At 42.6% G+C, this 26998-nt stretch overlaps 1 protein-coding gene across 3 annotated transcripts in view; it reads right to left on the bottom strand.

Annotated features, from left to right (window-relative positions):
* Positions 1–642: 642 nt before the first annotated feature.
* KCNJ15 (potassium inwardly rectifying channel subfamily J member 15) overlaps positions 643–26998 on the bottom strand; it is a 46904-nt gene continuing 20548 nt past the window's right edge. Inside the window, exons 2-5 of one of the 3 annotated variants that reach the window (XM_072969183.1) lie at positions 20969–21108; positions 10006–10090; positions 9670–9902; positions 643–7712 (exon numbers count right to left, since the gene is read on the bottom strand). In XM_072969183.1, the coding sequence (XP_072825284.1) occupies positions 6565–7692 (1128 nt within the window). In that variant the 5' untranslated portion in view covers positions 7693–7712; positions 9670–9902; positions 10006–10090; positions 20969–21108 and the 3' untranslated portion in view covers positions 643–6564. Of the gene's footprint in view, positions 7713–9669; positions 9903–10005; positions 10095–11115; positions 11284–20968; positions 21109–26998 lie in introns of those variants that run through there. The other 2 variants (XM_072969175.1, XM_072969189.1) reach the window with 2 other exon arrangements.

The raw sequence follows: 26998 nt of genomic DNA, 5'->3' as shown, positions 1-26998 counted from the left end.
TTTCTTGGGTGCATTTCTCTGCAGTGTGGATCTTAGATGGTTGTGTGGCCTTACTGTCACACCCATAGCGATGCCTTTAAGGCTTATGTAACTATGTGTTTTCGTTCTTTTAATCCATCAGTGGAAAAGGGCAATGGAATGCAAGGGAACTCTGATAATGTGCTGAAAGGACTGTTCTTAAGTTGTTAACTTATTCTTTAATCATTGACTAAAATGAGCAGTAGGGTATTAAGGCAAAAAGAAGAGATGGGGAAGGGAATTCATGTTCTTTTCTTTGATTAGAAAGGAAACAAAGTATGTCCCTTTCGGCATTGATAGAAAATGCCATTTTAACCGAGTCATCCCCCCAGTTCTTGTCGCCGTCATTGGAAAAGTCTGTCTCACGTGAGTTTGTCTCTCAGCTCTCTGAGAAAATATTCCACCACTCTCCCTGTAAGAGCACCACCGATAGCACCAAAACCTTCCCAACAAATGAAAATAAAACTCAAGATATAAAATTGGCTTTATTGTATTTGCTGTCATTTCACAGATTAGAGTGATATATATATATATATATATATATAAAGAATTTTATATATATATATAAAGAAATATATATATATATATAAATTTATATATATATATAAAGAAAAGGTGATGGAGATACAATGAAAACAGGAAACGGTTTGACAAACAGAGGTATAAATTTGTAGATTGTAAAGTACATATTTAAAGCTGATTTGTCAGAGCATGACGGGGCTCAGTAGTGACGGGGTACACACATATCGGTTAGTCTGAGATCTCTAACATGTCCCAAATAGTAGCTCAAACTTGAGAAACATGTCAGTATTGTGTTAAAGCAAATTTAGGCTGAAGACTAGTTCAAAAATTGGAGGAAAACAAGAACACGCATCTGGTAGCATGGTTTAGTGATCAGATGGAGTGCTATATATAGCAAGGGAGTGAAGCGTGATGGAGATTTTGGTAAACGCACACTGCCAGGACTTACAAGTAGTGGGACCATTTGCTCGTAAAATCTGCACGTCACGTGGGATTTCCACCTTCATAACATTCCTGTGAATTTCATTAAGTGGTATTTTGGAGCGGGTGCTTTTGGAATGGAGATGACTGTTTACTAAAGCATTCTTTTTTGTAACTTACAATTCCATGACACCCTGCAGAAATAATTCTTCAAAAATAGATCCAAGTTGGCTGTTATCCTGATGACAGCCTTCCTCTCCTGACGGCTGTTTAATACTCTGTGTCAGCACACAAACACAGCTTCCTCTCATGATCTGGAAGATTGTTTTTGTAAAAAGTCCCTGATACAGTCATACTTCCTGCGATGATTTGCTTTAATACAACATCCTTAATCTTAAGATTTGATTGCAGATGAAAGAATATGGTTCAATTAGAGTAAATGAAAAACAATCATTCCTTTGAACTCCCCTCCAATCACATTCTTGGAAGCTCTTTACTTTTTCAGGAATATTAAAGACATTTGCAATAATAAGAATAATAAGCTAAGAGCTCACATTTATTAGCTCAGAATTAACTTCTGATTTTTTTTTAAGAGAATAGGTACTGTGTAATCTATTGTAGTAGCTCCATTGGAGTCTAATCTTAGGTGGCTTCTACCTTTAACTTGAATATTTTTGAGGGATGAAATTGGACATCTTATGTGGGTGGAAAAGCATGGATACTAGATAAGATTTTGTCCTTGAATAAAGATCATAGTTAAGTACTATCTCATAAGATGTGAGCTGCTAAACAAAAAAACTTGGTGATGGACTTTTAGGTTGATGCCTTCATCTTTGGTTTTGCCCATCCAGCGCTGGTTAGGAATACAAAACCACTGGCCTGATTCTCCAACAGCGGTTGGGAATCAGGGCTTCTGGGCACCATGTAGAGGAAGACTTGGAGCCGCAACCTTTCCATGAAGGACAGGCTCAAGGAGGTCGCTGCTCCAGGCTGCACAAAATGTACCAAAGCTCCCTGCATTTGGCTGAAATTTACTTGTACTAGATTTATGGCCTTTACCTCCCTTCATGACATCTTTGGCATTTATACTTGTGTCCATTGGGCCCTTCGACTTCTACAGCCAATTCTCGTGATTTTATTAGGAATTAATTATGAACTCCAATCAACAGCTCTTTCTTCATCTTTTCTTTTTACACACTAGTAACATACTAAATGAAAAATAAGAATTCCTGTCCCTAGTTTTCAGGCATCTAAATGTCCACAAATTATTAATTTGGGTTGATTATTTTTAACCCACAGGATTTATATGACTTGACAGAATGGGCAGCAAAGAAGAAGAACAATCAGCCAACCATATGTCAAGTTGCAAGGAAACAGAGTCTAACAGGAGAACTGACAGAGGATGAAGATGAAATCAAATGGGTAGAGCTTTATTTCTCCCTCCTGTTTATTTTTCATTAAGTGACTAGGGGAAGAACTTGGGGGAAAAGCTGGACTAAATCCATCAATGTTTCTTAAAGGCTAGGAAAATGGCTACTCCTGGAATCCAGAAGAAAACGTTGACACAATCTGTTGTAATGCAAGAATGAATGACCAAATTCTCCCCTGCAAAGAAATTCTTTTCCACTAACAGAAGTCTTCTTATGTGGAAGTCTAGTTGACCAACTATTAGTTTTTATTTTTTACACATTTCTCACTGCCTTCCTTACTCTGAAGATAAAGACTTTGTTTCAGATTTCTTTTAGAAAATCGAAACAACACAACAATAAAAACAAAATCTACTGACAAACACTAATGCCTCGAGAAGTTAAGTAACTCCTTTATTCTTTAAAATTCCAATTAAATTCTAATTATACTGTTTCATTGCAAATTCTCACCCTGGAGATTTGGACTCTGTTCATAAAGCAGCTTACTCTGAGAGCAAATCTATTCATTACTGTTCACAGACCCAAGGACCAGTTGGTAAATCATTCTGATTAAAGATATGCTGAAATTCACAAAAGGCAAAATGTATGTACTCAATCAGTTAGAAGGGAAATGTTAAGGTTTAGACCTGCAAGGGTAAGTCTTCCCAGCGGAAAAAAACTTAAGTGCACCTTGAGCCTATGCAAAGTCAAATGCTGGAAGTGGAGTACACACTACGGAACGTGGAAATCAAGACTTGAAATGCTAATCCCTTTCATTTGGAAGAAAATCCCATCCCAGAAAACTATGATAAAATAACCTGTATTCAAAACTAGTCATTTCAAATATTTCCCTGATAAAATCTAGCAAGAAGAAAAGCCCAGACTGAGAGACTAAAAGGTTTCTTTATGCCAAATGGTTGGATGTCTGACCCTTTGACCACAGTGACCAAATATAGAACCAAGCCCAAGGATGAGGGGGATCCTTGCAAAGGAGCTACGATGCAAAGGCCTCGTGTCTTCCTAGCTTTGCTTTTCTCTTTTCTTCTTTCTCCAGACATCGTATGAGTACTGAGGATCTAAGCAAGGGAGAAAGAAACATACTGGAGCAGGTGTCGCTTTTCATATGTCTTAACATTTTTTTTTATTGAAATGTAGTTAGTTTACAATGCTGTGTTAATTTCTGGTGCACAGCATAGTGATTCAGTTGTGCATATATCCTTTTATACGTCTTAATTACATTTTGATGGGATTGAAATCAGCCAATTAAAATTGAAAACTTGATTTAAAGAAAAATCAAACAGATGTTTAAATTCATTTAAATACCTGGTCCACTAATTCATGGCATTTTTTACTTTTAACCAGTTATTTTAAATTTCTGGAGTCCCATCTCTGGGTGGTAATTTCCTGATGAATGGGAAAGAGAAGTCAAGATGGCTTGTGACCATCAACAAGTTAGTCTTTGCTATGCCGTCTGGGGCCATTGGCTGCTGGGTACCAAATAAGTACAATATATTTCATTACTGAATTAAAACACAGCTTGCAGATTATACTGATTTGCTTGCTGCTCTTTGTGATTTCTCAAATAGAACACAACATTTTTGAATGGTCTCACTGAGAAGATCTGATGCACTGGAAATGCTACAAAATGCAAACAAAAACTTTTTTGGGGGTCAAAACACTCTGTTAGTTTGACAAATCTTAGTTGGGCGTTAAGCATGAATCTGTTTCAGTCAGAGTCATGTCCAGATATAATCAAATAATTCTGCCCCCTGAATCCTTTTGTTAGCACATTAACACAAGAGGATTTTGTACAAAGTAATAATAAGTAAGTGTGCCTGGAAAATGCTATTTTCAAATTGGACGTAACTTTTGAGCTATTTATTGAATATTGTGTTATAGTATGATTTAATGACCTGTACAAATATTGGATTTTAAGGCACTGCATATTTATTTTGTGTGTAGTGCAAGAGATCAAGTCTTCCAAATTTGGCCAAAATAAATATGCTAAATCAACACACAAAAAGATTTCTCATCTTATGCTACGTCATTGCACGATATACAAGAATGCAAGATTCCTAATCTTGATCACAGTCGAATCAGCACACCTCTAAATACTGTGAAAAAAAATTTAATAGTGCAACAGAAAAACTGTAAACATGCCTGTGGCATTGTTTTCCTATCATATTATACAATAAAAAAAAGGTTTAATAACTAAAAGAACTAATATCTAACTACACTAATTTGATTTTTTAAGAGAATGAAGATCTAAAACAATCTGCCATAAAATCATCAATAGAAAATAAAAACCTTCCTGAATAATTAAAGATAACAACCTCTTGCGCATTGAGATTGTTTCTTTAAACCTTTACAACTTCACCCCCATTATTCTTACACCTGCATTAAATGTTCAGTACCAGGTCAGAGGTCTTAGCCACATTTTCTGTTAGTGGAAGGACACTTGAAAATGTGTTAACATCATGATGTGACCAGATTTGCTGTAATGCAGAGCATCATTTCACTGATAATTGGAATCCAGATTCCTTGCCCCTTCTTCTCTGAGTCCCGGTATTCTGGTTCTTGTAGAATGAAATATAGTAAGCAAACTTGTTGAGGACTTGCTCTGTTAATCACAAAGGCCTTCATGGATGTTTCCATCATTCAGGTTGAAGAGCCAGGGCGTGCATCCCTCTGTGTGGGGGTTTGTGTGCAGGTCTGTAGGTACACATCTGTGGGCTCACGGGTACCTCTGTGTGGTGCCTACGCACTTACTTCACGTTCTTCTGGAGTGAATACACAAATCTGTCCTGGTTTGAATGAAATGAAAACTCATCTTTTGCACCTTTAGCCAATCCATCATCCCATTTCTCTTTCCCAAAGAAATGCTGGGTGTCTGGCCCCTAAATTCAACCAAAGGCAAAATGTTAGCTCTGTAACACGGAGTTGTAAGAGATTTATTTAAATACTGAGGGCATCTTTTACATATCAGATTATCAAATTTTGTTCATGCTTCAAAGAGTCCTCTGCGTTTCAATTCCTTATCCTCAGCTCCTCTTGTTCCTCATGGCCCTGACCAACCATACGAGCTTTCACATATGAGCAAATTTCCGACTGTTATGTAGCTTAATTTTTCTCTCCTGCTAACTGTAATCAACAAACATGTACTTAGCATGAGAGGGACAATCATTACTCCCAAGAGCATTATTTTGCTCTTGGAATGTCTATGGCAGCTCCTTTGTGGACAAAGTATTCTAATGGATAAAGAATGAATGGCTGAAAGGAATATTGACCTATGATAACGAACTGGAGAAAGGACAGGTCCGTCCAGAGTCCCCCGGCTTCAGAAAGTTACTTTGAAAACATTGTCCAGAGTAGAGCTTTTCAAACTTCCATTTTTACATGAATCACTTGGGGGTCTTGTTAAGATGCAGAGCCTGATTCTCCAAGTCCGGGTAGGGCTAAGTGCCTAATAAACTCCTGAATGGTGCTGATGCTGCTGGTCTGCAAACCACAGTTTGAAAAGGAAGAGTCTAGTATATTCCAACAAAAGCATGAGTGTGAGTCATCATATCAGCTCCACTTGCACGTGTTTTCACAACTGTTAACTCTTGACTCAATCAATTTCACTCCGTGTAATTAAAGTCACTGAAAAAAGTAAAAATGGAATTATTATATGTTGTGGGTGCAGAGTCCGTCTGCCCCTTTGTATGTATTATCAGATAGCCTCCATTATAAATCACATTTTCGCTGCTTGAAAAAAAGGGTTTGTTTTGAAACAAAGGTATAAGTGGATACTGAACCACATTGCACCTCTCGGCTGGAACATCTTTGATACTTAGAATGAATAAATACCTTGTACTTTACATAGAAATGCCTTTCCTTTCCATATCAGCCTTGAGAAAGTTCTATCCACCCAGCAGGACGTTGTTGCAATTGCCTTCCACTGAGTTGTTTGGGAGGCAGCCCCATTTTAGAAAATTTGAATTTGGGGAGTTGGTTTCAGACAAAGCGTTAAAAAGAAAGGAACCCTCTCAGACGTGGAAATGCTTGTTTTGCCTCCAGATCGAAGGAAAAGGTCTGTACGTCTGCACAGTTTTTCAGGGTGTGTCCACACATTTTCCTTTTTGAGGTGACTTTTGCTTTTGCAGGGAGCCCAGACATGGACGCAGCCCGGAGTTAAGCCGAGGGGACATCACTGCCATCAGACGTTGCTCTGCTGCAGCAAAAGAGTCCTTAGTTCCCGTTCCCTCTGATCTTCCTGCCTGTACTTCTCCTCAAGTTTCTGCTTCTCAGAATCTGCACAGTAAGAGATGCAATTTGAGCTCTTACGGATCTGTTCAAACTGACTGAAGTCAGCCACGTACTTGCCGTTTTTGGAGAGAGAAACCACAGGCACAAACTCAAAGCCCCAGTAGATCTCCTCCGGGATGTAAGACGTGCGGCTCTGGCAGACGGCGCTGGTGGACTCCACGGTGGCGTTGAGGAGGACCACGAGCTCAAACTCCTTCTCCTTGAGGTTCTGGGGGGTGAGGTCCCTCAGGGGGCTGGTCTCATCCAGCACATGGTAGAAGGTCATGGGCAAGATGAGGAAGGGGCTCTCGGAAGAGGAGTCCACATGGAATTTGACAGTGGCCTGGTTGAGGAGGATCCGCTCGCCCTCCTTGGTGACGTGGGTCTGCAGGAGCTTGCCCGAGAGCTGGCACTGAATCAGGAGGCTCTTCCTCATGTTGGCCACCTGGATCACCAAGCACAGCTTCCCATTGTGCTTGGTGATGACAGCACAGTGGCTGAACTTGATGGTCTCCGCCCGCTTCTTGGGTCTCGCGATTTTGGCCAGGAAGGTTCCCGTGATGAAGATCTCAATCAAGGTCGTGATGACCAGCTGAGCCACCAGCAGGAAGATGGCGTGAGGGCATTCCTCTGTGATGGAGCGGACGCCGTAGCCGATGGTCGTCTGGGATTCCAGGGAAAAGAGGAACGCCCCCGTGAGGGAGTCCACTTTCATGATGCAGGGGGTGTGGTTTGAAGAGTGCCCACTGGGCTCTAGGTCCCCATGAATGAAGGCGATGGCATAGTAGATCACTCCAAAAAGGAACCAGGTCATCACGAACGTGGCAGCAAACAGGGTGAGCTTGTATCTCCACTTCATGTCAATGACAGTGGTCCACAGGTCTTGGAGGTAGAGCAAGTATATGCCATCCACTTTGTCAATTCGCACGTTGCTGTGTCCACTCTTGGACATGACTCGGGGTCTGCTGGTCTTGAGGCCAGCTCCCATCGTGGGCTTCACCAGGGGAGGACTGGACATGCCAACATTTATGGCTTCCATTGTCGGACTCCTGGGACCACCTAAGGAAATGACAGACAAAGACTTTCCATTACTACTTTGGGTGGTAGAAAGTCCAGAAAATAGAAACAGGATACTCATGTGAAATAAGTATGAATGCACATGGACATTCACAAGAAAGAAGAATTCTGAAGGCAATACTAATCAACGTGTTCTTGGGGAAGGCAGTAGGGTGGCATAAAGAACAGAGACTCTGGAGACAAGCAAACCTGGGTTAAATGCCGACTCCACAACTTATCTGCTGTGTGACCCAGGGCCATCTATTTAACCTCTCTGGACCTCAGCTCCCTAATCTTTAAAATGGGAATAAAGCTCACTTTTCAGGGGTTTTGTGATGGTTAAATGAGATAATGGCCACAAAGTGTCAAAACAGAGCTTCCTGCTCAAAAAAATGATGCTAATCTTCTCTTTGTGGTATCACACTCACAGGCATTTACCCCACAGGGTACTAGGAATATTTCTATATGTTCAGCTGTCATGGATTTCCAGCTACAGAAAATTTAAGAATAAGTTGACTGAGCCTAGGGCCAGGACTGATGAAACTAAAGAGTGCCATCCATAAGATAATTCTTGACACAGCAATGGAGAACGTTAACACAAATTTTAAAATCTTGGATAGTAATAGTAAAAATTTTTTAAAAGCCACCCTTTTGCAAGATGTTTCCTGTATTAGCAATTCATTATTTTCCCTAATCCAATGAATAATTTGGAGTCCATGACCTTTCCTAGTTCTTGATTACAGTGGAAAAGATTAAGTTATCAAACACCCCCAAACAGAGTGACTAATTAAGCTTTGTTAATGGCTTGATTGATAGGCTGGTTATTCTTGGAAAAGTGTTATCAGTATACAATATTAGGTGTGACATTTAGGGATGGCAAAAAAATTCTGCCTTACTTCTTTTGAGCTAAGTCGAACCAGCATAGGAATCTATTTTAAAGAGCTAATGAACAAGTAAGTAAAAACAGGCATCTGACATTGTAGCGGAACAGACCTACCTAGAAGCAGCGCTCGGCTCCCACGCTGAGCCCCAGAGAGGGCTCTGCCTGCCTGAACAGTCAGGAGCAGGCTGGGGTCAGGCCACGCAGCATCTTATAGTGCCTGCCTGATGACTGAGCTCAAATAACCCCTACATTCCTTGAAAAAGATAATGTGAGTGATTACAGGGTAACTCAACCTGGTTGGTGTGTTTTTTTCCACCTCACTGGTATTTTTAAGAATAATAATAAAAGACATTCCCTCCTTTACAAAGGAACTAGTAGAAAGTGGTCTGTGATTCATGCAATAATCTTTGCCTTTAGAGCAGTGTTATCTCAGTAGAAGTTTTGAACATAATCCTCCGGGCAAATCCCTTCTAGGAATCTGAAACTGTATCCGTTAGAGGCTGACGATTTCTTGACAGTGCAGCGGATCTGTTGGGCTTTTTCATTTTCCTCTTACGTTAGTAAGAATGTGTCATTTACTGACCTCCCCTTGAAATGATTTTTTTTCCCCTAGAGAGGAGAGTCACTTTTTCATTTTCATCACAAAGAAGGGCCATCAGTTATTTGGAATTCATTTTACTTGCTGAAGCCTATTTCATTTATTTGGGGATCCATTTAGAAGAAAAGTACAGGATATAATTTAGCGTGGGCTTTGTCAGACCCTCGGCAGGACTTCTTAGTAACCGGGAGGAAAGCAACCATGATGAAAGTTTGGAAACAAAAGCCCAAGTGCGTAGTCAAGCTCAGAACACGGGCACTGCCGACGTCAAATGCAGCTTATGGACAAGTAATTGCATGCACTTAAGAAAAAAAAAAAAAAGGAAAGAAACTGCCAGGGGAAAGTGCATGCCATTCAATCCATGGAAACAAAAACAGGATTAAGTTTTTGTATGTGAATGATGCACGAGTGTCCTGCGGCACCAGCAAAGCTCCAGGCTCAGCCTTCCGCCAGGTTCTGGAAAGCTTGGCTCTACTTACATGAAGGCAGTGCAGTGACGCTTCTGCTTCAACCTCTTTCAAAGAGGCAACAAGCCAGGTTCGGGGTGAGCTGGATCTCTTCCCTGTTTCTGCTGAGAGCTCTTGTGCAGCATTTCTGCGCATCTAGTGTTGGCGTCAAGGACGCCAATGGCTATCGAAGATGGCGGTCGAAAGTGGAGGAACAAGACCCAGAGCCTCTCACGGGGGGCGGGGGCCTTGGGATGAGCACCTCTCTGCGGAAAGAGCTACTGGCAGACGGCACTCGAAGGGTAGGCGCCTACTCCCTCCCTCTCAACACCCTGTGCCCCCAGAGCTGTGAACGACCTGGTTACTCACTCAGCAGGTCAGGTGGCGTCTTCTTCAAGGCAAGTGGGCCGTCCTCGCTCCCCTTCACCCGCCTGGCTACCCTGGGACTCTGCTACTGCCTGAAAGAGAGAGGGACACGTGGAGTTCACAGGTGTTGACTAAGAAACTGACCCAGTGAAGTGACCCCGACTGATTCCCCCAGGGGCTGGGGCCCCGGCTTTCCCCTCCAGTCCCTGCAATCTGGCCTGGTGCCCAGAGGAGGAAAAGGCTCAGAGGCTGTTTCAGGAATGAGGTTGAAGCCCCAGCCACAGCCTTCCCTGTGGAATTCCCACCCTCTGGACGGAGCTCAGTAGTGAAACACCTTGGAAAGAGTGGGTTAACTCACCCCCACTGAGGCCCACTATCAACTGACCGGCAATCAAGGAGGCAGGAAGAGGAAGTTCAGGGGAAGTAAACAGTGAGCACCGGGAGGGAAGAGTCTAGAATATTTTTACCGCCTGTGGAAATGCATTATTACTGTTGAGTCAGAGACCATTAGAGTTGAAAAGACCGTCAAATCCAAGGCATCTGACGCACATTTTTCAAACGAGGAGACCTGGGAGGTTGCAGTGACTTGTCTCCATCACCCAGAGGGTCCATGGGAGCAGGAGAGAGGTCCAAAGTCTTTGGAAGCTAGACCAGCGTTCTTGTCAGTACACCGCAAACCCCTTCTAAACCTCCAGAGTTTAATGCAATCTGTTCTAAATCCAGTAGGTTCTTTTGCATCCTACTTTTCTGAAATACTCCTTCCTAAACTCTGTCACTCTCTCTACCTACCTACCTATCTATCTATCTATCTATCTATCTATCTATCTATCTATCTATCTATCCATCCATCCATCTATCCATCTATTTTATCTATCTCCCCACATTTTTATCTGTCTTACACACAGAAGCATACATTCATCCACACTTCTCTTCTGATCCACCAATATTGTAAATAATTACAACAATTCTCTTTTATCATTTAAGTTGTCTTGATTATCAACTCGTATAACGTCTTATTTACTAGATTCTCCCAGTATGTTTGGCAAATGACCTCTACGTCATCGCTGTATCAAGACCCTTAATCTCCTTCTTTGCACCCATTTTATCACTTACACTTCATTGTATGCTGTTAATTTATAGCGTTTCATTCCTCAGCAGACTTCTTCACTTCATATGACTTTGTGTTACTGCTTGAGATTTTTTCCCTTAGATTCTGCAAACCACTGGGATTTACTTCTGAAATATTAAGGGACAAGAACAGTTTCCCAAAAGTGAAGGGTGGAAAGAAGAATAAAAGATATTTTCTTCTCATTTTCCCTCTCTTAATCCTGCAAATGAGCAATATTCCATATGAGCCATTAGTAGTTTTCTTTTGTCTCTGGAAACTGTGTTTATTTCTCCAGTTTTCATTATGTGATTCCTACATGTGGGTTGGGACTGTAATTCTCAGAATGGCGATATCCTTATTGAAGTGAAGTCCCTGAAACTATTGCCTGGAGAGGTCAACGTTACTCTCTCCTGTTTCAAGCCAATAACATACACGTGACATGAAGTCACTTAGCGCTTATGCCACGCAACATTTGTTTTCTGGAGATAAAGGGAACACAGACATAAACACACTCTGGAAACAGAACTAAACAGTAGGCACACTGAAATAGACACTTGTCTGTATGAAGAACCACACCGCCCGTGCTGGGGATAAAACAATGAAAGCAGAAAAGAAATGGAAAGGGAGTTCCCATCACCATCCTCAGGGGGGAGAAGTTCTGTCCAAGAAAGGAGAACGGAGGTCAGAGAAATCAGCCGCTGCGAGCTGGAGCGCACTGCCTTGTCAGAGGGAATCAGCCCACAGTGGCCAGAGAGCCCCTGGCCAGTTAGGAGAAATCCACGTGCAAATCATAGGCAAGAACAGAGTCAGGATAGAGCCAGAAATGCTCCGAAGCGGGACGGATCCGAATAAATAACAATGACAGTAAGAAAACAGATTCGGATCGGTGAGAAGAATCATGAAGCTTCAGGTCACCAGTGACAATCTTCATCACCACACACAGGCAGCCCGAGGGCACCGCGCACCAGCCAGTCTTCCACGTGCTTTCCACGTGTGAACGCCATCAGCTCTCCCGCCAGCCCTGAGAGACCAGTGCCATCATCTCAGCATCGTCCCCGTGAGGAGGAAACGGAGCCACAGAGAGGTGACATGACCCACCCACGTTCTCAGCAGTGGGCGCGTGGCAGTCGTGTCCCCGAGAACACCCGTGCCCACGCCCTCCACTGCCCTGACAAAGATGCTCAGACTCAAGCTGCGTCAGAACCACCTGGAAGGCTTGGAGTGTCTGATTCAGTAGGTTGGGGGTGGAGCCCAAGAATGTGCATGTCCAGAAAGTTCCCAGGTGATGCCCCTGCGCCAGGAACACACACTGAGAACCACCACGCTGTGATGCTGATGTCGGATCATATCAGCAGCTTAGCAGCTGTTCTAGCTTGATGAACGTCCTGTTCTCTCACCTCCCCTTGGCATTGGAAAATAACACTGTTGCAAGCAGACATGGAGAACATCTGTGTATTACTTTTCAGAAACATCTGGTCTCCACCATCCTTCTAGGTAAATGACTGCCAATGACACAGTGGCCGAAGACTAAGTACTAATTTTTCTTCAGTAGATACAAAGTATTTAATTACCTGCTGTAATATTTATCAAAAATGAATTGGTTTAATGGAGACTCACTGAAAAATACTTTATGAAATCTTAACAATAAAAGATTGTGTCCATGTTTGCACTTATGTGCAAACATTAAAGCTTTAGATGAGGAGCTAAGACTACAGATATCTCCACTGATAGATCTACTCATTCTTTTTTTCAATTTTTTTTCTTTTTTTCAATTGAAATATAGTCAGTTTACAATGCTGTATCAGCTTCTGATCTACAGCATAATGTTTCAGTCAATATACAATAAGCATTAACTTTTTAAAGCAGCAATATAGGGTGAATCAGATCAAAACTGTAACATATTATTTATATGTATTATATAAATGTCATAGAAATATTATGTTATAAGATATGTAAACATTATATATTATAAAATTTATGTTATATAACATTCACAGTAAATATATAGATATTATGATACGTTATTTATGTGATACTAAGTCTATATTATAAAATAATATAAATAATTCTAATGGAAATATTAGCCAAAATTAAGCACAGACGAATCCTTAGTTTCACAATAGACTTTTACCCACTTTTACTAGCCAACCTGTGTTTACAGGGTATCTAACTCTCAACATTGAGATAATCCAGCTGACTTCCATATGATGCTTGGTTACTAAAAAAAAAAATGTATGATTTAAGATTATTTTCTTTCCCTCTAGTTAATACAATACTGAGAACTTCTAAAAACTTAAGAGCTCTGTTGAGTCAAATTTGAGAAGTTTTCAGTTTGCATGTCCTTGGAAAATCTTGTGTGTTCCATGGTGGGCTAACACATAGAAAAATAATTTTAAAAAGTGGGGGGCAGCAGCCCCCCAAACCTGGAGTTTCTCAACCAGGCCCCAGGTGATGTCATTCCACGTACCTTCAAATGGAGCAGTGAGGCTTGGACGAACGAAACCCAAATCCAACCACAACTCTGGGCTTCCAGACTAAAATTAGAACGCGAGGGACTCTGACTTTAAAGCTCTGGCCAAACAGCCTCCTGTTCATAAGAAAAGTCGCTTGAAAAGCTTTCTTGGATGTCAAACACTTCTGACAAAACAGGTTTTTCTGATGATCTCGCTCTTTGCTGCAAATCCAAAGTACCTGGATGACATTTCGCTTGAAGGGTACATGGGTTTAAACATTAAGTAGAAAAAAGTGCTTGACAAGAACATATTTGGGGTTGACTGAACTCAAAAGGTTGAAAAATGATGGAAAATAAACTCAGTGAGGCTTAGCTCTCCTTCCTTTGGATCCTGTGACTGGGGCTACACGCACATGCACCGGGGCCTTTGGCTTTGGCCTTGCGCCATCCTCCACCTCGCTCTTCATGGCAGTCTCGGATTCGCTTCAACGGCTGTGTTCCCTGTTCTTAATCCACTTCTTGACTCCATCAGTGTCAGCTGAGGACATGACGGCTTTGTCCAGGCGGCCTCTGAAGCAGCCATGTTCACTGGAGGAGAACAAGGTGGCCAAGGCTGACTCTCAGTGGATTCCGAAGGGTGGCCCTTTGGTTTTATCTGCTGGAGAAGTCACTCTTTCCGTCTGCAAACCCATGTTATGTCTCAGGCCACTGAGGGCTGAGGATGGCTAGAAGGAGGGGCAGCTTCTGGGAGGCTGTGGATTGGGATATTCTTCCCCGTGAGAAATGAGAGGCTCTGACGGGAAGCACCAGTCAAGTCGGGCCAGTTCACAGCCTAGTGTCCTCTTTCCTAATGTTTTGAAGATATGAACTTGGAGCCCTGTTGGTAGAGCCGTGGTCATTTGTGGTTGTTGTGGTTGGCTGTTGCTTCCACTTGCTAGCTGCCCCTTCTCTGCTGGATCCCTCCAAAAGAATCCTTCCCTGGGCTTGTCCCTGCCGGGGAGTATGTTTCCACCCTTTTGTGTCAGATGTGGTCATGTGACTGCTTCAGCCAATGAAGTGTGAGCCACAGTAACTCAAGCCTCACCTGGACAAAGGTGTGAGAATGGCTCGATTCTGCCACTGATCTTGGGTGAGGCTAGATAGGGCTGTTTCTTCCTTGGATGGTGGGAGGAGGGAGACACTTGGAGCTAAGCTACAGCTGAGCCAAAGCTGACTTGTAACACGGGTGAGGAAAAAAACCCTTGTTGCCATGTTGAATTCTTGGAATTGTTTGTTACGAGGCAAAACCTAGTGAAAGTCTGACTGCAGGGATGGTCTTACTACATCCTTTTGTATGTTAGGATTACCTGCTTGATCTCAAAGGTACTGTATTTATATTACTGTATATAAAATAGATAAACAACAAGGACCTACTGTATAGCACAGGGAACTATATACAACTTCTTGTAATGTGCCATAATGGAAGAGAAACTGAAAAAATATAAATGTGTATATATATACAGTTATATATATACCTATCTCTCTCTCTATATATATACTGCTTTGCTGTACACTGAAACTGACATTCTAAATCAACTACATTTCAATAAAAAATAAGTTAAAAAAGGTCCTGTATTTAAAGAAAATCTGCAAAGTTCTGAAATATCTCTTAATGTAAACTTCAAATGTTGGTCTATGGCTAAACCCTAAATAGAACAAGAAATACAAATCTAACAAGATTTCAGTGGGAAGAAAGACTTGCCTGATCCCTCAGGACAGCATAAAAAAGGTGAATAATTCTTCTCATGGACTTACTTCTAAATTAATACTTACATTTATCATGATAACTTTGCAGGGCAAGATTTAAGGACCTCAGATTCTGTCACTTTCATTTCTGTGGAGCAAGAAGCCCTTGGTTAAGGATCTGGTGGCCTCATGACCTGTGATGGCAAACACACCAGGCTAATGTCGATGACATTATTGTCACTGATAACCTTCATTTGGGATGGGGTACTTAAAAGGGACCAGGCACCTTTCAAAGCAATTACAGAGGGTATTTTATTTAACCCTTCTCTTTACCTTGTGAAGAAAGTATCTTCTTGGCTTTCTGAATAAAGAAACTAAGCTTAGACTAGGTAACTTATGCATGTTTGTAAAGTTAATACACGGAGGACCTCGCTGGCAAACCAGATCTGTCTGCCCCCATCCCTGTGCACCTCTGTCCTCAAAACTAACTCATGGGGAGCATCTCTTCCAATGACGTGGTGCAATGCAGCATAGAACAGGTTCCTGCTCATTATGTGTTGGTAGCCCCTATGGAATAAATAGCTGTAATGTATTTATTGCTTACCCTGTATCAGACCTTATACGAGGTGTTGTATGTTAATTTAACTCTCACTTTGATTCCGAAAGGAGTTACTACTATTATTTCTGTATTCCAGGTAAGGAAACTGATGTGCCATAAGGTCTGTTTGAGTCTGTAGTCCTTACTTCTCACCTCTACAACACAAGTTCTCCAGCGTCAGTGAGTGTCAGAATATTTGGAAGTCTTGAGACACACGTGGCCCCACCCAGGGTCTCTGATTCAGTGCGTCTAGAACAGAGCCCAGGAATCTGCACTTCTAGTAAGTTCCCAAGTGATGCTGACACTGCAGGTCTTGAGACCACACTCTGAGAGCATCGTCCACGCTGTTCACCACTTAGAGTTACAGAGTGTGTGGGAAATTCACAAGCATGCCAACTGGGTTACCTGAAAGTTCAATCTCATTGCTTTCAAACAAAGGAATGGGCCCCTTGGTGTGACAAGGAAGAACAAGTCAACGGGATTAAATATACAAAGATGGCAGCCACTGGGTGAGTTTCCAGCTACCTGGGAAGAGTGTCCCAGGAGAATCGCAGTTCAGGTGAACTGTCTTGGGGTGGGGGAGGGGGAGGAAATGAGAATTTCTGGGCAAAGGAAAGCAATTAGTTTAAAAGCGTTCTTCTTTGGGCAGTGGGTATCATCCCAGAGTGGATTTCAGGGTTCACTGGCTAAGAACATCAGAGGCCTGAGGAAAGACCCTGGATTTTAGAGCCAAGAGAGCTGAAGCCAGAAGAACTTTAGCAGTCCTCTTGCTCAGCCTTCAGTGTGGTTACAGATGTTCCACAAATAAAGCAATTTGTGGTCTGGCAATTTGGGGAAGCTTTGCCTACCGAACCTCCAAACAACCCACTGTCTCCACCCACTGGAGACTCACACTGCACGCTAGCCCATCGCAGGGTCTGAGAAGTTCTATAGCAGAGAAACATGCTTAACTCAGTAAATCTGGCATTTACCCGACACCTGGGAGCACTCCGGGGAGGGCTCATCGGGCTTAAACCTAGCACTTTACATCTGGAGAAAAAAGAGGATCAAGAAAGTTTGAGTAATTTGCTCAAGGTCACTGAGCCAGTGGCAGGAGTAGGGCTGGAAACCAGCCTTTGTGAGTCTTAGTCCACTTGTTGGGCAGGTCTCTTTCTCTCTTTGTGGTCAGGAAATATCTTGAGATGAGCTATGTATCTCGCTGGACCCTGAAGACAGGGCAGCAGAGACAGGGAGGACCACAGCATCAAAATTGCTGAACGATGTTCACCAGAAATGCCCTCTCAGGTACCACACTCCAGCCGCTGCATCAGGAGTGTCTTAAATTAGAACCTCCAAATTCTGAAAGGATTATGTGGCTAGAGGTTGTCAGTGATGGCTCAGAGAACCAGCAAGGTCTATCTTTTGCTTTATTATACACTGGAAAAGCAACAAGTACTTCTTCCAAGACAAATCCCGCATTTTTACATTGCATGTGAGCATCAGATGATCCAATTTGCCTCTGTGGTCGAATATTTAGCCTTTTCCCCTATGTTTCCATTCCATTATTATTGTATCAAATTCCATAACTAACTAAAAAATCCTTTTCCACCTCTAAATGCGGTTTGCATAGTGATACCCTTTACTCCTCAATGTAGAATCTTAAAAAAATTTTTTTTTTTACTTTCTGGAGAACATCAACCTTTCTCTTGGCAAAGACAAGTTTAAACAGATACAGGGTTCACCAGGAGACTCATTTTCCATTTGCCGTGGCGAAGAATCTGAACTCTGGAGAAAGGTATCATTTGCTGAATATTTTTATAAAGACAGTTTAATTTCAGGCCCTTTCTTTGGGAGCGAGCTGGCTAACCCAAATAAAACATTATCCATCTGTCTGTTGTTACGAGTGACCAACTTCAGCTGAACGTTATTACTTAATAACAGCTAACTTTCCTATAGAGTAAGAATGTGCAACAGCTAAAAAGCAAATGGAAATTTCCTCTGGTTTACCACCCTCGGTCTCTCTGTGCTCCAACATGTGACGAACTCGGGTAATAAGCATATTCTCCCCTCTAATCACAACGTGGCTTGGACATGCATTGTTGTAAGATGACTGGAAAAACAGGAAAATTTATGTCTGGGGAGAAAAAAAAACAAGGCGTATTGTATTGCGTTAGCCTCCCTAACGCACTGCCCCCACTTTTCTCTTCAGGGAAGAGATTTAACTAGCTCATGGAATCTTACTGACTCTCCTTGTCTGGGTTCGTTCAAATATAAAACAGAGAAGATGCCCTCCCCCTCCAACGGCCCCGTTCAGATAAAGAGATGAAAACGCAGAGCCATTGGGTTGGTCTGGTCGGAACCCGGAGCCCAGAGTAAGTCGGAACGGAAGGCATCTGGTTCTGCAGATGGTACTTGTTGAAAAATAAGCGTTTGTGTATTCTACTTAATGAAACTTCAAACTGGGCACAGTCAGAACATTAAGAGAAGAAGAAGGAAAAAAAGAAAGCAAGCAGGAAAGTTTGTTTTCTCAAACCCCCATCTCTGTACTTAAAAAGTTGCTTGAGACTAGATCACCACGTTTTTACAATACATTGTTATATAATTTGCAACATTTAGATTGATTTCCCACTAAATAAATCCCTCACTAAGACATTGAACCCACGACCTGTGAGCACTCACATCAGCCCTTTTCTGCCTCACATTTGTAACATTTTTTTTCCTAAGATGAAGGCATAGGAATATAGAAAGAGTATCACATTGTAAATATACGTACCAATCACAGCCTGGTTTATTTTTCTGGCTTCATGCTGAATACTTTTTCTTCTGTTTAAGATAAATTTGGTTTCTATCAACTGGTGATTCATGGGCTTGGGTGTGATTCACCTGGATGAGGATAAAATTCTTCCCCTTGGTGATTTCTAGGCTCCTCATTTTCAAGATTAGAATCTCATCCCAGACAAAGGAAATTATGACTTTCACTTTATGGGAACCAAGTTATTCAACAATGGGATGGGTGTCAAAAGGTTTTGAAATTCAGTTTCACTATCAGTCTAAACTTCGACCACATTTCTCTGATATAGAAACTGGGTATCACAGGATCTTGGGGGGACACCGTTAATACCAAAATTCTTGGATTGTGGTCAATTTACTTTAAGGACTGGTAATATTTCTGCTTGTTCCAAAGTTGAAAACACAGGTGTTTGTGATCATTGGGTGATAATATGAAAATTTCAAATTTCAAATTTCAAATTTCAAAATACCTTCACATTTAATCAATGTCTGAGACCTTTGGCAGTTAACTAATCTCCATCAGTAAACAGTATAAGAAATCACATTCTAACCACCTGTAGTTAATTAGTTGGGGACATTAGCTCAGTTTTGGTGTTTTTAGGGTTGCCAGGTAAAATACATGACACTGAGTCAAAACTGAATTTCAAGTGACAACAAGGAATTTTTAGTTTAAGTATGACTCATACAGGACTTGATATATACTTATACTCAAAATTATTCATTATTTATTTGAAATCCATACATAAGTACTATGTGGATATAGTACAAAGGCTATTTTTATTTGCTAAATCTGGCATTCCCAAGGAGGAGCAAATCTATGCTCAAGAGTAGCTCAGAAGGTCAAAAATTTCAAAGACCGGGTTTAATGTACAGAGAATTTTCTTAGAAGAACAGCAACCCAGATTTCCCCAGTACTAGGAATCCAGGAAATAAATCTAACCATTGTGTGATGGGAGTGCAGCTTTTTCACTCATGTTGCACTGGAAAGTGTCAGGAAGTCCAGTAAGTCTAGACTCATTCTTAATATTTTAGCTCGAGGATTCTTAATCATTTTTGTGTTACTGTCCTTTTTGGCAGACAGGTAAGATTTATGAGTGTTTAAATGTGTTTCAATAGATACAAATAAAATAAATATGATTGCAAAGACAAAAATATTCAAATGCACTCATTACAATATTTTAAAAACAAAATGGTACGTCTTTTTCGAGTTTTAGTTAATAAGAACTTGCTTTTTGAAGGAGTAGTGAGCAGCAATGTTATTTCAAGATCTCTGAATGGTAGCTCATGGCGAAAAAAATGTGACAATGAATATATATATGTTCATGTATAACTGAAAAATTGTGCTCTACACTGGAATTTGACACAATATTGTAAAATGACTATAACTCAACAAAAAAAAAGTTAAAAAAAAAAGATCTCTGAAGCAACTGCATGTGGAAACACTGGGATTTCCACTATGACAAAGTCACAACCGGGGCTGAAATGATTGTGGTGTGTGATATATTCATAGTAAAACAAAAAGCCTAACTTTTAGTTAGAGGTGATTGAGAATAAACTGTTCCTCTTCCCCCACCTCCCTCCACCCCTCCCCACCATCCTAGGTCATGGTCACTCCTGAATTCTGCCTCTAGTCTCTCCAGGCTCCATGGACCTGGGCGTAACCCTTGCTGTGAGTGAGGCGTCCCCACGCAGCAAATCTGATTCTGTCACAGAAATCGGGCCCAACTACTGAGTCCTTGATTGATTTCCCTACCAGCACTCTTGCATGGTAAACGATTAGTTTCTCAAATAGATGCTGTTTTCTTCTGGAAGAAGAGTTGGGACACGTAACAGTTGACTCCTTTTCCAGTAGGACATCCCTGCATGCACTAGTGGTGGCGGTGACCACCATCCGGTTGGTTCGCATGTAATCTGAGCAGCGACAATACCAGTAGGGAGACGTTCCAGCACCTCCCACCCTGGAAGGAATGGTACAGCTTCTCACAGGGAAACAGAGGAGGAACTGCTGCTCGGGGAGATACGCAATTCACGTGCTGCGTTTCTCAGAACTCGGAAGCTGGATTTTCACAGTTAATACGCTATTCAGTTGCATGCAACTTTAGATTCCCATGATTTCATCATAACTCTTACCCGGAAGCAAAGAAAGCTTACTCATCTAAAGGGTAGTAATTCGGACAGTTCACAAATCCTCCAGCAGCCTCCACGGCTGACGGGATAAATCCCAAACACCTTTGCAAAGCAACAGGCTCTCCTAAGCCCTGGCTCTGGCTCCCTCTTCATCTTGGTGCCTGCAGGACTTGGTCTGGGTGTGAACTTGCCTTTTCCCGACAGCTCAACGCGTCCTTGGCTCCATGAATGGGCAGCAGCTCCTTCCTCAGGGGCTCGTCCTGAGCTTTGCTGCTCCGTGAACTCCTTCTTGCTTCAAAGGTCAGGTTGAATATTACCTCCTCTGTACTTAAAAAAAGAAAAAAAAGCACTTCTTCAGAGGCAGTGTCGTGTAAAGGTTAAGAGGACAGGACCCCGCTTCTGTTAAAAGTTGCTGTGTGACTTTGAACCACTTACTTAACCCCTCTGAGATTCAGTTTCTGCATCTGCAGACTAGCCTTAATAATCATGCCCATTTGTGATAGGACTGTGCGAGGTTAAAATACAAAAAGTGCCATGAAACTCTGCCTCTTCACTCTTATTATTGTGTAAGAGTTAGCTGTTATCATTGTAAGTTTCCAATAAACAAAACACACAAAATAAGACTTACCCAAAGGAAATTACATTGATCACAATGACAAAAAATTCTCAGGTCAATAAGAATCCTTGTCCCCCAGACAGTAACATTTATAAATATACAATTTAAAAAACCTTAAAAGGTAAAAATATTTGAAACTATTTCAATATTTTTTCATTCCTTTGTATACCAACTTCTTGAGCACTTGCTATGTGCCAAGCACTGTGCAGGGCTCCGGAGATCCAACAGGGAAGAAGACTGACTTGGTCTGTGTTTTCGTGGAGTTCACAATAGAGCAGGGAAGGGAGGTATTAAATAAATCATTAGGTGAGTTATTTCAAGACATTTGTGGGGAAAACTAGGGAGAAAGTGAAGGATAGACGGGGGACTAGAGCATGGGGTGTATAATATGTCCTAGCCTGGAGGTCCAGGAGGGCTTCCCTGGGGAGGTGGCATGAAGGTGAGGACAAAGGAGGAGGAGTACTTGGCAGATGAGGAGGCAGGCTGGGAGGGAGGTGGGCCGAGGGCCACAGGGCATTTGTAAACGCCTGGAGCTTGCACCTTCCAGGAAGTGAGGAAGGGTGCTGAGAAGGGGAGGGTGGAGTGGGGTGGAGCAGGAGCATTGGGCTGAGCCCTGCCATGCAGGGCTCGGTGGGTGGGCCCTTCGAAGACCGTGGTCTTCATCCTAGATGAACAAGAAGCATCTCAGGGTTTCCACCAAGGAAGAGATAGGATCAGACTTGCTTTTTAAAGTCATCACTGGTGACATGACCTGGGGAGTGGATTGGGAAGAGGCAAGCGTGGATGCTAAAGTCTGGTTATTTGGTGCTTTCAGTAATCTGAGCTAAAACTACCCATATGCATGGACAAGGATGGTGCCGGCTGACGGAGAGAAGTGGGGGCTCTGGGTTACATGCTCCTGATGGAACCAATAGGCATCTCTGACAGGTGGGTTAGGACAAGGATGGGGGTGCAGACAGGTCTCCAAGAGGACTCCTGACTTTCTGGTATGAAAAAGAGGTGGATGGGATGTGGGTATTGTGATTCAGGGGACATCAGATCTTCCTCTGTAATTTAAAAATCACTCCTGTGTTATTAGATACCCGTGTTGTTTGAATGTTTTGGTATTTTTATCAGTCTGGAGCTCACTCTGGTACATAATATGGAAGGGGGGGTCCAGCCTCGGGTGGGGAGGTTTGCGGGAGGGGCCTGGGGCTGCTGGGACACACCTAAGCAGAGATGCAGATGGGAGTTTGTGCGGATGGGCCTGATGTTCAAAACAGAAACCTGGGCAGGAGGGACGCCGTTACTGTGGAATTCGAAGCAGGGAAGTGGATGAAGTTCTTCTAGACATAGGATGTGGGAGCAGCAGTCCCAGACTGAGTCTGGGGCAGCCCCGGGGCCAGGGAGAGCAAGAAGGAGCCAGGGGTGCAAGACACACTGATTTCACTGATCAAATAACCCAAGGTTTTAAAAGACACGTCAACACTCTGTATCCACAAACACACAGAGACGAATGGCTTCGTCCGTGACCTCGGGTAGAGTCATTTGGCATAACTTTTTTGGCAGCAACTTGACAATGCATACCCCCAATTTAAAACTATTTATTTATAATAAATAAATTTACCAGGTCTAAGAATTAATAAGAAATGTGCTTCAGGATTACGTCCAAGAGTGTTCTCTACATTGGCTATAATATTAAAACAGTCAAACCAACCTGGATTGCCAATAATATAGAAATGATTTTAAATTTATAAAATATTTATTAGCTGAAATAGCATGTCGTCTTTGAAAGTCACGGCAAACACATTACATTTTTAACAAAGGTTTTCAATAAAGCTGAAGAGGTGGGGTCACTGTTTTGCTTTTTTCTTTTTAGATAAGATTCAAATGAAATGTCTCTAAAAGATTAACAGCGGTTATCTCTTCAAAGGAAAATAAAATTAGGAAGTTTTTTTTTTCCTTTTAACCAGATTTTCCATTTTTATGCAGTTAATCTGAAAATTCAATTTCCCTAGCACAGATCATTCCCAAACATTCCAGATTTTACTGTAAATGAGAAGCGCTTACTGTGTTCTACCGAGAAACTTTCCACACACTGTCGAGGCCAAAACGTATGAAATAATTTAGTCTCAGAGATGTTTCGGTTGTACCAATCCAAGAGCCTAGTGTTTAGTACACGTTCAGACTTGTTATTTCATGTCAGTTTAAATGATTTTACTTAATGAACTGAGTTAGAAGTTTGCACTTCACCCCAGAGGAATGCTGATAAAGCAGGTTTCTGGCCCAATGTCTTCACTTAGGCAGGTCCCTTTACCCCAGATTACTTCTCTGTGCCCTGTGCGTGGTAAACTCCTATTTATCCCTTGAGGCCCAATTCGAATGTCCCCTCTTCCAGCCTCCAGGGAGAGTTCCTCTTGCCCCACTCTTCTGCCTTCTGCAAGTTGTCCACACCTCATGATAACACTTACATGTTGCTGGAATGATCTGTTTTGAAGCTTCTTTTTCCCCTTAAACCAAGCTCTGTGAGGGGGGTGATCATTTTGTCTTTTAACCCTAATGCCAACACAAGGCCTGCTACATGGTGGGAACTTAATGTTTGGGGAAGGAGCAGGGTGGGCAGAGATGCCCTTCCAGTGACCTCAGACCCATCCAGATTTAGTAACTAATGCAGCTCCTTTAAAGATATGGGATGTGATATTCTAGATCAAGGAGAGAAGCTAGTCCAAAGCTAGGTGAGAACCTAGGTCCTCTCAAGACCCTGCTGGGTATATGGCTTTACCTATAGGAAAAAGTTCAAGGTCACTGATTGACTTCACTTAAAAAAGAAGCACTCCTTACAAAGCACCAAGCAGTATTACAAAACAGTCCTGCAGTCAGCAATCTTCACCAGTGTTTGGCTTGTATCTGGAAACTTCCTTTACGAGAAGCATAGCTAGAAACCAAGGTCTTGACCACTCCTGATGGTCAAAGCTCCTCTGGCGCTGATGTTAAGTGGAGGAGTGGGGTCAGGAGTTTCTGAGTAATAAGGGCTGACTACACACTCTCACCCCCGTGCAACCCTGATGTTGGAAGTCGGTGAGTTACAAATGCTCTCTGTCCAAAGGAAGAGAAGAAAGAAAACCACACACACACACAGCCCCCAATGACTATTTGTGAGTGAATATTTACACTCACATACGCACACAGTATTGACAAATAATAATAATGAAACGATTCTCTTAATTCACAAAGTCTACCCAGCAATTCCTGTTTGTGTATTTCATACAACTTTGAAAAGGCTGCTTTGACCCTGTTTGAACCATACGCCTTAGCTTAACGACTGCGCTGGTTTACTATGCGATGGTGTTGCAAGCATGTTTTCAAATATCTCACAGCTTCATACTGTGTAACTGGTGTCAACAAAAAGGGACAGATAATGGAACTGGAAAGACGCTTCCCCTGAATCCAGGTCCGTCACCCACACAAACATCACGCAGCCCAACAGGACACAGCCTCCAGCCTCCTGGACACCTAAGAGCACACGGTCAAGATTAACAATGACAGTGGCGACGAGAGAATGGAAGAGGAAGTACCAAGGGGCCTTTGAATGGGCCACTTGAAATGAGTTCGCCTCTGAATGTAGACCTGGTTGGCCAGTTCTTAGTGGAGTTTCTTGGATCTGTCTTCAGCCCTATTTTCAGCTGAGATATTCCATTTTCAGGGGGTTAAATTGGAAATGGGACCCTGGTTGAAAGGTCTGGGCATGGCCCTCTTGTTTGTTCTGTGTGCCATCTTTTGTTTCCTTTTGATCACTGGTAATTAAAGTCATGAGATGAGAGAGACCAAAACACCTGTCTCTGGATGTGGGGAGAGACAAGGTGTCTGGCTAAGGAGGAGCCTGGTATCATGAAGCTAAGTTTCGGGGAACTGAATTGATGAGAGTGGAGAGGATCCTTAAGGAGGAAAGAAATGACACTTTGCCTCCATTACTTTGGTGGCTTTGTGATGGCTCTTCAAGCTGTGGGAATAAGTCCTCTGCCACCACTCTGCCTCATCGGAGTCACTAACAGCTTAGCCGATGGGCACATTGCTCCCATCACTTCCTTGACCCTTCATTTCAGACTGTGCTCCAGTCTTCTCCCAACTTCTCCCTACTTTTCTGGTCCTTTCTCAGTCTTATTTTAGACACCTCCTCTTCTTCCAGTTCTTTAAATGGTACTTTTCCCAAGTCCCCATACTCCAAACTATCTTCTTCTCATTAAACACACTCCTGTACCCACTCCCAGGATTTGAGATGTTATCTTTATTGTTCAGAAAGCCTAGAGCTTACGTCTCCATCCCAGGACTCTCTCGTCACTGCAAGAACATCAGTAAAGCCAATGAATGGTTTATGGTGTCCCATTTGATGGCCCACAGCTTTGCTTCATTATCCACCGCCCAGGCCAACTCTCCTCCTCCTGTTGACCCTCAGACACTGAAAGATACTGAATACCCCTAGTTTACCTCAATATCCCTTAAAGCCGGCCCCTCTCCCTTCCCACTACCACTGCCTTGGCTTGGATGCATGTGCTCTCTTCAGTGACTGCAGCAAGTCATCCTCCCTCTAAAGCACCCCTCCCCTGCAGCCTCAGTGATGTCTCTAAAGCATGGCTCAGCTGCCCAGCCCTGGGACCCCACTACGTACAAACCAAAGCCTCAGCTCCTGATCTTGTGAACATGCCATGTGGGACCTTCAGGAACTGGCCCCACCTACCTTTTGGCCTTGGCATGAGCCTCTGTAGCCTGCTACCTGCTGAATGATGTGCAGTGGCCCAAGTGGGTTGGTCCTCTATTGATTGATTCAGTGCCTTGAAACATGCCAGGCTGTGCTGGAAAGTCCTCTTCCTCTTCACCAGCTTTCTCATCTCTGTCTTTTGAGATGTGGCCCATTCTAGGTAGGTGCTTTCTCTATCTGTTCTCATGGGCTGGATGCTCTCCCTGCGTGCTCCCCTGTGCTTCTGTCTCCCAGAATATTTATCTCAGTGTAGCAGAATTATCAGTTTCCTTGTATATCCTTAATTGCCTTAATAATTATCAGACTAATAGCTATTGTGAGTGGAGAATATATGTGATCATCACCATGCTGGCAGTTCGGATACTATGACTCCAGATTTCAGAGCAACTCTGGGAAAACTCCGGTAAAAATAAGTAAATGGAGGCTCAGATAAGTTGGAGAGTTTGCCTGAGGTCACACCATCGGTCAGTGACCATATTAGATCCTGACTCCAGATCAGCTCGTTGTCCATCACACCCCACTGCCTCCCACTGGAACGTGAGCTACCACATCTCATCTTGTCTGCGCCTTGTATATGCCGCCGCCCGGGTTCTGGAAGAGGCCTAATGTCTGTGAATGTGTGAATAAGTGAATGAATGAATGGATGCAAAGGGAGCTGGGACTCTTCCAGTTCTGGAAAAACAGACTGGAGTCTCCAAGAAAATAATATGCTCCTACGTATTGATGGTACTGATGAGCTAAGTGGAGGCAAGGTCGCTTCGTCTCAGTCCCCGATCACACACACAGCTGTTTACCGACGGAGGACTCGGCTGGTATCGTGCCTACAAAGTCTGTGCTCGCTGGAAGGACATCGTGCTGCGCTGCCT

The sequence above is a fragment of the Vicugna pacos genome, chromosome 1 (genome assembly GCF_048564905.1).
Source record: "Vicugna pacos chromosome 1, VicPac4, whole genome shotgun sequence".
NCBI lineage: Eukaryota > Metazoa > Chordata > Mammalia > Artiodactyla > Camelidae > Vicugna > Vicugna pacos.
This window is presented reverse-complemented; position numbering and strand designations above follow the sequence as displayed.